Raw genomic sequence first — 12,606 nt, 5'->3', positions numbered from 1 at the left:
ACTCAGATGGAGGTGAGCGTGGGGCCGCAGAAACAAACTGGTCGGGATACAAATCCTTGAACAGTGCAAGTACTTTTCTAAAGTCCAAGGAAGGAGGCGTGGTCTTGGGTTCGTCGATGTCCGTGTGCGGGTCGTCAAGGTGTGCAGCGTCGTCATCATCAGAGAGTCCATCGTCTGAATGCTGAAGAGGAAGCGGCAAAGGAGTAGGCATTGGCTGGTCAGCTGAGTCCGGCAGCACGGGTGCATGCGTGACTGCACTGGACGCAACGTCATGGAACTGTTGGTCAGTCTGAGAGCAGGCAACAACCATAGCTGCGCGGGGGCGCAAAGCGTCTACTCCCGACTGTCTAGTCTGCTGTGGGCGAGTAGGGGTAACCACAGTGTGTTGCGGAGGTTGACGCACCGCGTCAAAACAAAACAACTTAGGTTGTTGTTGTTGTAACTCACGAACGTCAACGGAGGGTTCCGTGCGTCGGCGAACGTCAACATGCGGCTGGCAGGGTACAGTGCGCATGGGTGGCGGGACTCTCACAGCTGGAGTGCGGGAGAAGGTAGCCTCAGCGTCAACTGGACGCACAACCGTGGTTGGTTGTAGGCTAACGAGTGCAGCGTCAACCTTCTCCGCACGAAAGTCCTGCATTAAAGATGACAACTGTGTCTGCATGGTCTGCAGCAAAGCCCACTTAGGGTCTACAGTAGCAGGTGCGGCAACAGACGGTGTTACTGCCTGTTGCGGTACCGCTTTGCCTCTCTTAGGAGGTGTGCAGTCATCGGAAGACTGCAGCGAGTCCGAACTGACCCAGTGGCTACAACTGGGCCGTTGGACTTGCGCGGAAGGGACCTTGCGTTTGAGAGGTCGTGAGACCTTGGTCCATTGTTTCTTCCTAGAAACATCTTCCGCAGACGAGGAATAAATGGGCTCTCTCGTCTTCTTGTGGGTGGGGCGATCTTGGCAAGATACGTCCGAAACCACGGAGGGAACGTCTGTCCGCTGATTAAAGCCTGTCGAACCCTTTGGTCGTACGACATTGCTTCTCCCCTGGGCTTGGGAGCTTGCAAGAGGTCCCGGACTGGGAGGACGACAGGCACGAACAGACGCACCCTCAAGCGCAACACTAACACTTTTCACAACACTTCCACTCACTTGGTCACTACCCACTGCACTCTTACCCTTCAACTCCCTGACGTCTGCCATGAGTTGGTTACGGTCACTCGCCAATGACTCGACTCTCTCACCCAGAGCCTGGATGGCACGCATCATATCTGCCATCGAAGGTTGTTGAGTGCTAGAAGGGGGATCAGGAGCAACCACTACAGGGGAAGGAATAGGTTGTGGGGCATGGGGAGAGGAAAAATCAACTGAGCAAGATGAACTCCTCCTGACTCTATCTCTCTCTAGCCTACGTGAATATTTCAGGAATTCGTTAAAATCGAATTCCGAAAGCCCAACGCATTCCTCACATCGATCTTCCAATTGACAGGTTTTACCCCGACAATTGGAACAAATGGTGTGCGGATCGATAGAGGCCTTCGGAAGACGCCTTGAGCAGTCCCTAGCACTACACTTTCTGTATTTAGGGACTTGAGAAGGGTCAGCCATCTTGAATTAGTCAAAAGGGGAATTCAAAATCTATCCAAGTCGTCAACAAATAATCCAAAATTCAATCAAAGAATGCAAGGAAGTATTGAAGATAACCTCTGCAAAGCGAAAGCTAATAACTAGAAATGAGTACTTCACCAAAATCTGTGAAAATCAATCCAGTAAGCAACAGCGTATTTAGTAGGTCTTGCCGGTGGCACGACAGAGAGAAAATTGGTTCTGTGTTTACATAGAGTACTTGAGTACCTGCTCGACAGATGGCGCTGTTGATGTACACCCCCACCTGTATAGCGATCGCTGGCGTATTTTGTCCTTAGGTTTTTCTGTCGGGCAGCAGAGCTGACAGCTTATATGATCACCGGCTAAGTTTAATATTGAAAAATATATGATGGGTATACCAAAATTGCAGAACAATGATATTTTCATTATAAAATAATTTTTGAACATACTTACCCGCTGGTTATATAAGAATGGCTAAAGTCCCTAGACCCCCGCCAGAAATTCAAAAACTCGTAGCAATCGCAGATATGCCAGGTGTACACTAGCACCCTGGCGGTAGACAGGCCGAACTATTTCAATCACTTCAGACCTTCCATGCCCCTTGGTCTCTAGAGGGGAGGAGGGTGGGATTATAACCAGCGGGTAAGTATGTTCAAAAATTTATTTTATCATGAAAATATCATTTTTAAACATAAAACTTACCCGCTGGTTATATAAGAATGGCTGATTGACACCCTTAGGTGGCGGGTCAGAGACAGCAACATACAGTGATACCTCTACATACGATCTCAATTCATACCAGAAACTGCTTTGTATGTTAAAACGATCGTATGTTGAAGCAAATATTCCCATAAGAATACATGGTAATTTATTTAATTCGTTCCTCAGCCTAAAAACCCATAATAAATCCTTAATAAATGGCTACACATAATTACACATTACATTAATACAATACCTGTATAATAAATACATATCACAAACCAAAAAAAAAGAATAATAATGAAATAATAAATAAAAAAAGGGGTTCTAACGTAACACTTTACCTTAGCGACAGGACAGCGCAGGTGTAGGGACTGCTAGGCAGGAGACGGAAGATCAGCGAGGAGGTAGGGACGGTGACTTTGTACGATAACGTGTACGATAACGTGTACGATAACTTACACTAACTTACACTACTACGTGAACTTTAACTTAACTTAGCTTTTTTTTTTTTTCATTTTTATAATTTTATATTTTTTTTTTACATTTTTTCTTTTCTTATTTTTAATTTTCATCACTTTCACTTGATTTGGTCTTCCTTTTCTTTGCTTCACTTTCTTTCTTTTCATCATGATCACTTGACCGTTTTAAAGATTTTTTAAAGAAACTATCGAGTGGAAGTTGCTTGGTACGGCTTTTGAGGAATTTTCTAAAATGCGTTAAGCAAACATCATCGAACTGTGCAACAACACGGCGAACCTGAAGTTTCTGTGGGTGATGCTTGTCGATGAAATCAACAACGTGTTGATGATATGCCAATATCTGTTTTATTTCCGCCGTACCTAAGATTTGGCCTACCTCCTCGATCTCCTCCGACTCACTCAACTGCGCTTGGAACTCATCATGCTGCATGGCTTGCAGCTCCTTGAGTTCCTCGATGGTGAGCTCTTCATGATGCTCATCGACGAGTTCGGTGATGTCATCTTCATCGACCTCCAGACCCATGGACTTGCCAAGGGATACAATCTCTTCGAACTCTTCCTTGGCGGCAACCACAGGTTCATTCTCGGGGCCAAAACCTTCGAAATCTCTGGGAGCAACAGCATCAGGGCAAAGCTTCTTCCAAGCAGAATTCAGGGTCCGACGAGTTACTGCCTCCCAAGCCTGATCAATGATCTTTAAGCAGTGCACGATATTAAAGTGGCTCCTCCAAAATTCACGCAAAGTTAAGTTGGTGCTTTGCGTGACATTAAAGCACTGCTTGGTGTACAGCTTCTTAAAATTAGAGATGACTTGCTGGTCCATGGGCTGGAGGATAGGGGTGGTATTCGGTGGAAGATACAACACCTTGATGAATTTGTATTCGTCGATGATATCATCTTCGAGTCCTGGGGGGTTAGCGGGTGCATTGTCCAAACAAAGCAAGCACTTCAAAGGCAAATTCCTCTCCTGAAGATACTTCTTGACAGCAGGGCCGAAAACTACGTTTACCCATTCCACAAAGATATGCCTAGTAACCCAAGCCTTAGAATTAGAATGCCATGGAACATGTAGCAGGTCTTTATTAATTCTATGTGCTTTAAATGCCCTAGGGTTTTCGGAATGGTAAACCAATACAGTAACGGCTTTATTTTGCAGTCCCCGCTGCCGTTGGCACAAAGCGCAAGAGTCAACCGATCCTTCATTGGCTTATGTCAAGGCATTTTCTTCTCTTCGGCGGTAATGTACGTTCGACTAGACATCTTTTTCCAAAACAGACCGGTTTCATCACAGTTGAACACCTGCTGCTCTACGTAACCTTCCTCCGCCACGATGCTTTCGAACTTTTTAACAAAGTCTTTAGCAGCCTTGGTGTCCGAACTCGAAGCTTCTCCATGACTAACAACTGAATGAATCCCAGTCTGTTTCCTAAATTTCTTGAACCAACCTCGAGACGCCTTGAATTCCTCCGTCGTAGGATCGGCTGAACTCTCCCCCGCGTCACCCCTAGAGCGCGCCGCCTTCAAGTCACAGTAGATAGCGCTGGCCTTCTCACAAATGATCGTTTCCGTCATCGTATCGCCAACAATCTCCTTGTTTTTGATCCATATTAACAAAAGTCGTTCCATCTCTTCAAGGGTAAGGCTATGATGTTTGGAAATAATCGTGATCCCCTTCGAAGGTTTCACTGATTTAATGGCTGCCTTCTGTTTTATGATCGTCGAGATCGTAGACATATTCAGGCCATATTGTTTAGCCAGATCGCTAACACGTACACCTCGCTCATGCTTTTCTATTATTTCTTGCTTTAATTCTAATGAAAGCATAGACTTCCTCCTTTTCCACCACTACTACTACTTCCTGAACCGAAACTAAGCTTTTTAGGACCCATGATTACGGAACACAGAAAACAACACGTGAAAAAGGAAGATAAAAAACACCGTAAAACTGAACGAATAAAGGACAACCACACGATGCGCACGAGATGAGAGGACTGATCAAGATGACGCTCGATTGGCGTCCCTCCGATGTGCTGCCGTTTAGCGGCATCAACAACAAATGACGCTGGACGCTTTCGAGAAAATTCCACGCGTACGCATAATGTTTACTTCGTATGTTGGAGCAACACTTCGGGTGTCGAGACAGAAATTTGGTCGAATTTTACTTCGGATGTTGGAAAATTCATATGTTAGGACATTCGTATGTAGAGGTTCCACTGTAATTGGAAATTCACTTAAGAGTTAAATATAACCACTTAAGAGGTTCGTACCTGATAAGGAAGCTGACTTCAATGGTTCTCTGTCTCATTCTGTCTGCTATCCTTACGAGATCCAGCGGTCCACCCAGGGGGCTGGAGATCTCTAGGAGTTGTTCCGGGCGCTCTCCAGGAACAAAATGAACACCTGACAAAATCAAAGATTGCGGAAGATTGCCGACCAATCTTCACGTACAATCATAATATATAAAAGTTCCAAAAGGAGAACAGGGGTACAAGGAATTTAGGGAAATGTAGTGGTGGATGTTTCACCTACTACTGCACTCGTTGTTACGAATGATCCCAAAACGTAACAGTCCTCACAAAGAGACTGGATACGGTATAAGTAATGCAAGGCGAATACAGGATTACCCCTTCAAAAGGCTGTATTCACGATGCTTTGCAGAGAACAGTTATGTTTAAAAGTTACAGAAGCTCCCACAGCTCTAACTTCATTAGTCTTTACTCTTTAGACAGCTTAATGTCCGCCTCACCACAGTGTGAGTGAGCCTTTGTAATTAAAGTCTATAAGAAACGATAGGGCGTTTTAGACATAGGTAACGCAGGTTTCTTGACTGCGCACCAAAGAGCCTCTGAATAGTCTCTTAACTCCTTTAGTCCTGTCTTGATAAAACTTCAACATTTTAATCGGACAAAAAACTCTCCTCAACTCTTCACAAACCATATCCGAGAGAATAGTGATCTCGAAATATTTAGGCCATGAATGAGAAGAACGTTTGTTTATGACCAAGAAATCAAGTTGCAAGGGGCATATGGCTTATCCATTTCTGAAGTCCATGTTCTTGCTAAAAGAGTGAACTTCACTGACTCTCAGCTGTTGCTAGACTTACTAAGAACTGTCTTCAAAGACAGATCTTACAAAAGAAGCCGAATGTAAAAGCTCGAATCTGTCACTACCGCGGAATTTTTAAAACCACCTCTAAATTCCAGGCTGGCGAATCTTGCTGACGCTTCCAAATCATCTCAAACGATCTGAGAAGATGTAGAAGGTCTTTATTTGATAGATTCAATTTCCTGCGTCTGAAGACAGCTGCCCCTTGAGGGTCGAGGAGGAAAAAATGTGCTTTCTTCTAAGTTCTAAGAAGAAATAGGCCACTTGTGTTTTAGAGTTACTAAATGAAGAGACTGATTAGCTCTACACTACTCCCTAAAACCTCCTATTTAGGCTGCAAAACCTTGAGGTAAAAGTCCTTTGTACAAGCGATAGCCTCATCTGCCTCCTTCGAACAACCCTTTAGAAATAGGGGTTTTCTGCAATACTGAAGGCAGCCAGACCTAAAGCTTGATAGTTTAAAATAAGACGTTCGTGATCCTGATGCGGGGAAACTGCCCGAAGGCATGCGTCCAGCATACATCCAGCATGGGCCCAGCATGAGTCCAGTATGGTTCCAGCATGCTGCCTATGATAAACATGTCGTGAGGGAGAGTCAAGGTCTATACCGCCTCCCGAAACGCGTTCAGATCGGTCGCAAGGAACCGATATCAAAGCTAGGCTTGTTGAAAGTGGCATCAACAATGTGAACCTCATGCTGTGAGGTTAAGACCTGATCGCGTGTAACCAGCGAGTGTTTAACATACTTTAAGCCAAAAGCTTGATGCGAGGGAGCGTTAGTTGCGTGGCCAAAGAGTCGCGAAGGAGAGACAACAATCTGCCTATACTGCTGTGAGAAACAGACTTGACTGTATGGGCCTAGCATGTGACCAGATTGCCGCATGCCTTCGCATTATCGTAAGGTGTTAGCGTGCTGTATGCGTTCACCTTGTTGTGAGGATACAGCACGCTGCCTGCTTCCCGCCTGTTGCCAATCTACAGCTTGTCGCGAGGAGGCGATAGTATCCCGTCCGGTCAGAGATGCAAAGAAACAACTGTTTGTCTATCATGACGCGGGAAAAAAACTGACTGACCTTAACCAGCATATGCCCAGGCTAACACATGCTTCTAGGTTGCCGTGGGATTTCAGATTGATCAGCTTGCCGAGAGCTATCCGCGTGTAGCATGCGTCGCCATGAGCGGTAGTCGCGTGTCCCGCAGAACGCAAAGATGAGACAACTTGTTGAAAAGATCAACCTTGACTGTTAGAGTCCAACATATGACCAGACTGGCGTCTGCGTCTGCGACTGCGTGAAGGAGAGACCAGACTGGCGTCTGCGTCTGCGTGAGACCAGACTGGTGTCTGTGTCTGCTGTAAGTGAGAGACCCGACTGCCCCATACGTCCGCCCTAGCGCTTTCCGTAACGCAAGCTGTTTGTTGCGAGGAAGTGTTGCTGAGTATCGGAGAACTATGCTGTCTGATACTAATGGGAGACCGTATTCTTGGTCTATGGGTGTTCTTAGATTCTTTTAGGTGAAATTCTTCTGCCCGAGAATCGTAAGCGCCCAAATGATGAAATTGACCTCTTCAGCTCACACATAACATACACTTGCGGGGCACCGTGTGCTCTAACTCAAACGTGAGCGATAGCTGTGAGAGATCAACAACCGTAGTCCAGTGACTGACCTGGGAAAGTCCTTATGACATTTCCAGCGCGCCTTGTGTGCGACCTGAACGTACCTAATACTGCGAGATATCGTCAACAATAGTCGATGGCCCGCAAAGGAAGGTACTAGACATTCTCCCAATTTGGGGGAGGGGAAGAAGCATGAACAGAAGAAACTGAGCACCCTATCCCCCGATGAACTACGTGTCTTACGCGATTTTAGGTGCTGACACGCCGCCTTCTTCTGAAAAGAAAACGGCGAACATCAGTTACTGCAGGATAGGTTAGGGAGCATACAACTCATGACCGGACTTGGACGTATTGGTTGGTGTCAACCAAGGCTAGATTTTTGCGTCCTTCGACGAGGACGAACGCTTTCTTCCCAGAAAGAGCATAAGATTCCAGAGGAAGAGTTAGGTTTGTATGCGACTCGTCTGACTTCCCCCTCTCTCGTGGAAGAAAATACACTCGATTGCTTCCAGCTTAAGCATTGCGACACGCCTGCTGCGAGGATAAGTCCTGTTCGCGTGCATTCATGACGAGTCACTTTCTAGTCTAGTAGAAAAGGAAAACGTAAAACGCTATCCTCGTCAGAAAACTGCGTCCTATTACACAGAAAAAATTTTACAAGATCAGTGATGCCATAGCGATGATGAAATGATCGCTTCAAGATATTCAAATTTTGCTCTGCTTAAGAGAATACGTCACATGGTTGTGACGTCATAATTGGTCAATAGAAGGCGAAGAAAACACCTTTTCTTCGTCATTCTAAGGCGGAGAGCAAACGTCTTGGAATGCATCAACAGGATTTGCGATATACCTTAGCTTTACGACATTCCTTCTCCCAGGGTTGGGAAGTAAGGAAGAGGTGTCGGGCTAGAAGTAAGAAGGACACGAACTAACACATCCTCCAGTGCATTGCGCTATGCCTATGAGTCACTGAGCAATTGCGTTTTTTTTTTTTTTTTTAATTATTACATTAAATCATAGAAGATCTGCCCGTTGTGGGAGAAATACTTTTATGCTCTATTCTCATAAAGGCCTTAATGCACTTCCTAGTGTTGCAGCTGCAGGCGCTGCTGCACCAACCTCTACAGTTAGGTTCGTTATTCTGCATTGAGGACGCGTTATTGCACTGACCTAGCAGCACTGACTCTTTGCACTTGTTACTCTTCTGATAACGATTTAATGTTAATTTTTTTTATTTTCCTATTTCCCCACTGAGCCATCTTTCCCTATTGGAGCAGTTTGGGTTAAAGCCTCTGGCTTTCCAAACTAGGTTTGTAGCCTCGTTAGCTTCAACGCACCTTTTGACAAACTCTGAAGTCGGAACGAGGAGCAGCATGTATAAACTAAAATGGAAACTCTTCAGAAAAACCCTCATGAATTTCTGAAAGTCACTCCCTTCCTCTTACAAATCTTTATCCAAAGAAGAGAAGTCTGGATTCCTAGGAGTCAACTCCTTAAGCTTCTGGATACTGACCTCAATGCTTAGAATCTTTAATTCTAGCTCTCCCAACCAAGAATTAGCAAGTAAGCCTTGGTCCGAGAACATAATATCTTTCTAATTAAGATTTATTTCTCGATATAGCGCCTAGCGCAACCATGTTCCAACGCTAGATGTTCATGGTCATGTAGACATCAAAATCTATTGTCATGGGAAGCGTAGCGTCTGACTGACGCTGACGTTGACGCTCCGCTACCGCCCTGGCCCGGTACCGCTCCGCCCCCATACCGCGTCTGACTGACGTTGACGCCTGTCATGCCACTTGGTAGCATGCTCTGCTGCCTGGCGATCGTCAGTGTGCCTGGATAGACTGACATTCGGCGCTATGAGCGGTCGGTTGACGTTGAGAAGCAGGTACTCGGAGCGATGCATCCATGTTCCTCCGCCGTTGAACATTGCGGCTGATAGGCCGCCTGTGCGACGAGTCATCACCGGAATAGGCAAGTCCCCTGTGCGTGACACCCAACCGCACTGCCAACGGCAGGCTGATAAGACCGTATAAATAAAGATAGTTTCCGTTTCATGTCTAACAGCAAAGACCAATTAGGATTAATCTTAGTCGACAAGCGTGCACCATTTTCAAACACGGATCCGCTTTCATCGTCGATTCTGCGCTTGCGTGAATCGTAACACACGAAGAATGATTCTTATTTAGTTTACAGCTTAGCGCTTGATGTGCGTCATCGCCTAATGTTAGAAAACACTTTTACCTCGCTTTTCCTATAGCGAGGGTGAGCGTTCTGAGAATCGACAGAAAACGCTCGAGGGGACTTCTGTTCGGGTCTTAAAAGACTGTAACGCCCGGCTACGCCTCTCGATTCCTTTTGCCGTTCGACTTAACTTCTCCCCTGGGTCCAGGAGCTTGAAAGAGGTCTAAGGCTAGGATAACGACAGGTCCAAACAGAAGCACCCTCTACTGAATAAAATTCACTGCACTAATTTAGCACTAAAATTCTAGCATTTTACTCTTTGGTAAAAATGATATTTCCACAATTGTTTCAAAACTAAAGTATACACGCTTGTCAATGATTTGAATGGGAATGCAAAAAACACTGAATCCCATATAAATGCAACAAAATATTAAATGTAAAATATAAAATATATTACTTGAATAGATATAGTAAAAGAATATACCTATAAACTAACCCTTAAATTAAGGGATTCCAATAAAAGGCGAATTATCACCCGTAACAATTTAAACATGTACAATAATATATGACAAATTTTTAGTATTCCAAAACCCAACAAGCAAACAACGATACACAGAATCGTGAGTTACATCGATTGTCAAGAATACTAAGTCGTATAAACAATAACTGAATCATAACTTTCTTTAATCTTTGAATAAAGAAAAATACTAAAAGGAGCAATTAACTGTAAAATAACATGTTCCTTTTGTCCAGTACAACTTAAAAACTTGAGTTTGTAAAAAGAATGTACTATTCATAAAAATCGATACAAAGAGAAAACGTAATATCGTGACGATAGACTGAAAACTGCGTAGCATAAACAAACGGAACGCTAGTTACTCTTTGAAAACAGATCGGAGATTATCCAAAGAAAACCTATTAAAAGGACAAAAATTTTCTCAAAAATAATATAATCCTTTTAATTTATAACTTAATTTATAACTAAATACTCTGTAAAAAAGTATTGACTTATCTTCTTTGAAAAAAGCAAAACAGACTTAAGCTTACGTCATATGGCTGTGACGTCATAGACAATGGTGAGATGTTTACATACCACCGTAAGCTTTCGTTATGTTTAAAAAAGGTTGAAAAAAATTCCTAATTCTACCTTTTAAGTTATAAACACTTGATCACAGATCAAACAAACAAATAAGCGAGTGCTAGAACTCAAAAAATAGGAGTACATCACCAAAATATTGCTAAAAATCCAGGTTAATAACGAGTGAATTCCAATACTTGTACCTGCGAGAGCCGACAGGGAAGGTCTGAAGTGATTGGAATAGTTCAGCCTGTCTACCGCCAGGGCGCTAGTGTACACCTGGCATATCTGCGATTGCTACGAGTTTTTGAATTTCTGCCAGGCGTCTAGGGACTATAGCCATTCTTATATAACCAGCGGGTAGGTTTTATGTTTAAAAAGGTAGCCTAATGATCATTAGAAATAGCAAGGATAGTGGGATATTATTATTCTACTTGTGGGCAAACATACTGCTAATAATGGCTGTGATTTTCTTCAGGAAAACGTTTAATGTAAAATTTTAGTTGCAATGATAAACAGCTGATAAAAAAGAATTAATGTCTGGATCTTAAATGGACATACTGTAATACAATACATAAGAAGTTACTTTTTTCTTTGATATCATCACACTGTACTCACCCAACCATCAAAAATCCTTGGTACAGAGCAACGCTTGAAAAATAGAATATAGAAGAAAATATTGCTTGAATGGTGGAAATGATTAAGCCTCGATGCATAACAAACTGTGACAAGGCTGCCGATCTCTTGTACGAGTCCCGACCATGAACGAGACAAAGCCTGGCAATATGTTGAAATTGCTCTATGCTAAAGTCAGCTGCTAATGAAGCCTGTTTTCCCTCCTGAAATTTGGAAAGTGTAAACATTAAATCTATTTTGCTTAGGCTCAATTACCTTTGGCAATTTGAAAAGCAAAACCAAGTTCACCCCTCTACCTATCAATTTCAAACTTTACTTGAGTATTGGTAATCTGGATTATAAAGTATAAAAGATTTTAAAATTAATTTGCATTTTCCCTTACTATATACTGTATACCCAAGTCCTTTAAAATAGGGAATATCTTGAGTGACACTGGAACGAACGTTAAATTTGTTAATGAGGTAGTTATTAACAAGTGGTGTTTGTGGGTGAGTAGCCCAACTCACCCGCCTGTCAAAGACTTTACTTTTGACCTTCTGCTCAGGACTGAGAAGGGTGGTAGAAATGAGAAATTTAACTTTAAACGACTCAAGTTTGCATAGCTAGGATAAATACAAATGACTTTTAAAATGTTATTTGTTCCTACTCATATACAAAACTTTTATCCTTTGAAATAAGAAAACTTACTAACTGCTGAGTAGGAAGTCCCACTAGAATCGAACTGGTTGGTTATTTTTCTTCTTGTGAAATGTAAGTCTGCCAGCACCCATATGGCAACAAAGGAAATGACTCTAGCAACCATCTATCTGTCCATCATAGGGATGAAGAGATTGGTAGGGCCTGGCTTGTACTAAGAATAATAATACATGGTTAAAGGAGGGGTTTCTTTCTCTGAGGGAGATAGCAGTCTGGAATGATATAACTGGTGTATGATGATCAATGAGTTGGTATATATTCTGCAATCATTCTTTTGTTATGGGAGGATGAGGTAGATACTTTTCTTGATTAGAAAGTGTAGTGCTCAGAAGTGTAGTTCACAAGCATGAAGTATGATCCAGCAAGTAACAGTCTGACTACTCCAAGAGAGGGAAACAGAAGATAAAGGAGAAGAGCCAGTTATTCTACATATCTTTCCAGAATTAGATATACACAATACCATATACATAATGCTTCCTGTCCTGTGCAGGAGCTGGGCTGGCTACA

The 12,606-nt window shown here is 43.3% G+C and overlaps 1 protein-coding gene across 5 annotated transcripts in view; it reads right to left on the bottom strand.

Annotated features, from left to right (window-relative positions):
• LOC137644011 (probable phospholipid-transporting ATPase IIB) overlaps window positions 1-12,606 on the bottom strand; it is a 238,379-nt gene that overhangs the window by 68,243 nt on the left and 157,530 nt on the right. For all 5 annotated transcript variants that reach the window (XM_068376881.1, XM_068376884.1, XM_068376882.1 and 2 more), the window contains exon 18: window positions 11,386-11,606. In XM_068376881.1, coding sequence (XP_068232982.1) covers window positions 11,386-11,606 — 221 coding nt within the window. The remainder of the gene's footprint in view (window positions 1-11,385; window positions 11,607-12,606) is intronic.

This window comes from Palaemon carinicauda, chromosome 7 (assembly GCF_036898095.1).
Source record: "Palaemon carinicauda isolate YSFRI2023 chromosome 7, ASM3689809v2, whole genome shotgun sequence".
Classification (NCBI taxonomy): domain Eukaryota; kingdom Metazoa; phylum Arthropoda; class Malacostraca; order Decapoda; family Palaemonidae; genus Palaemon; species Palaemon carinicauda.
This window is presented reverse-complemented; position numbering and strand designations above follow the sequence as displayed.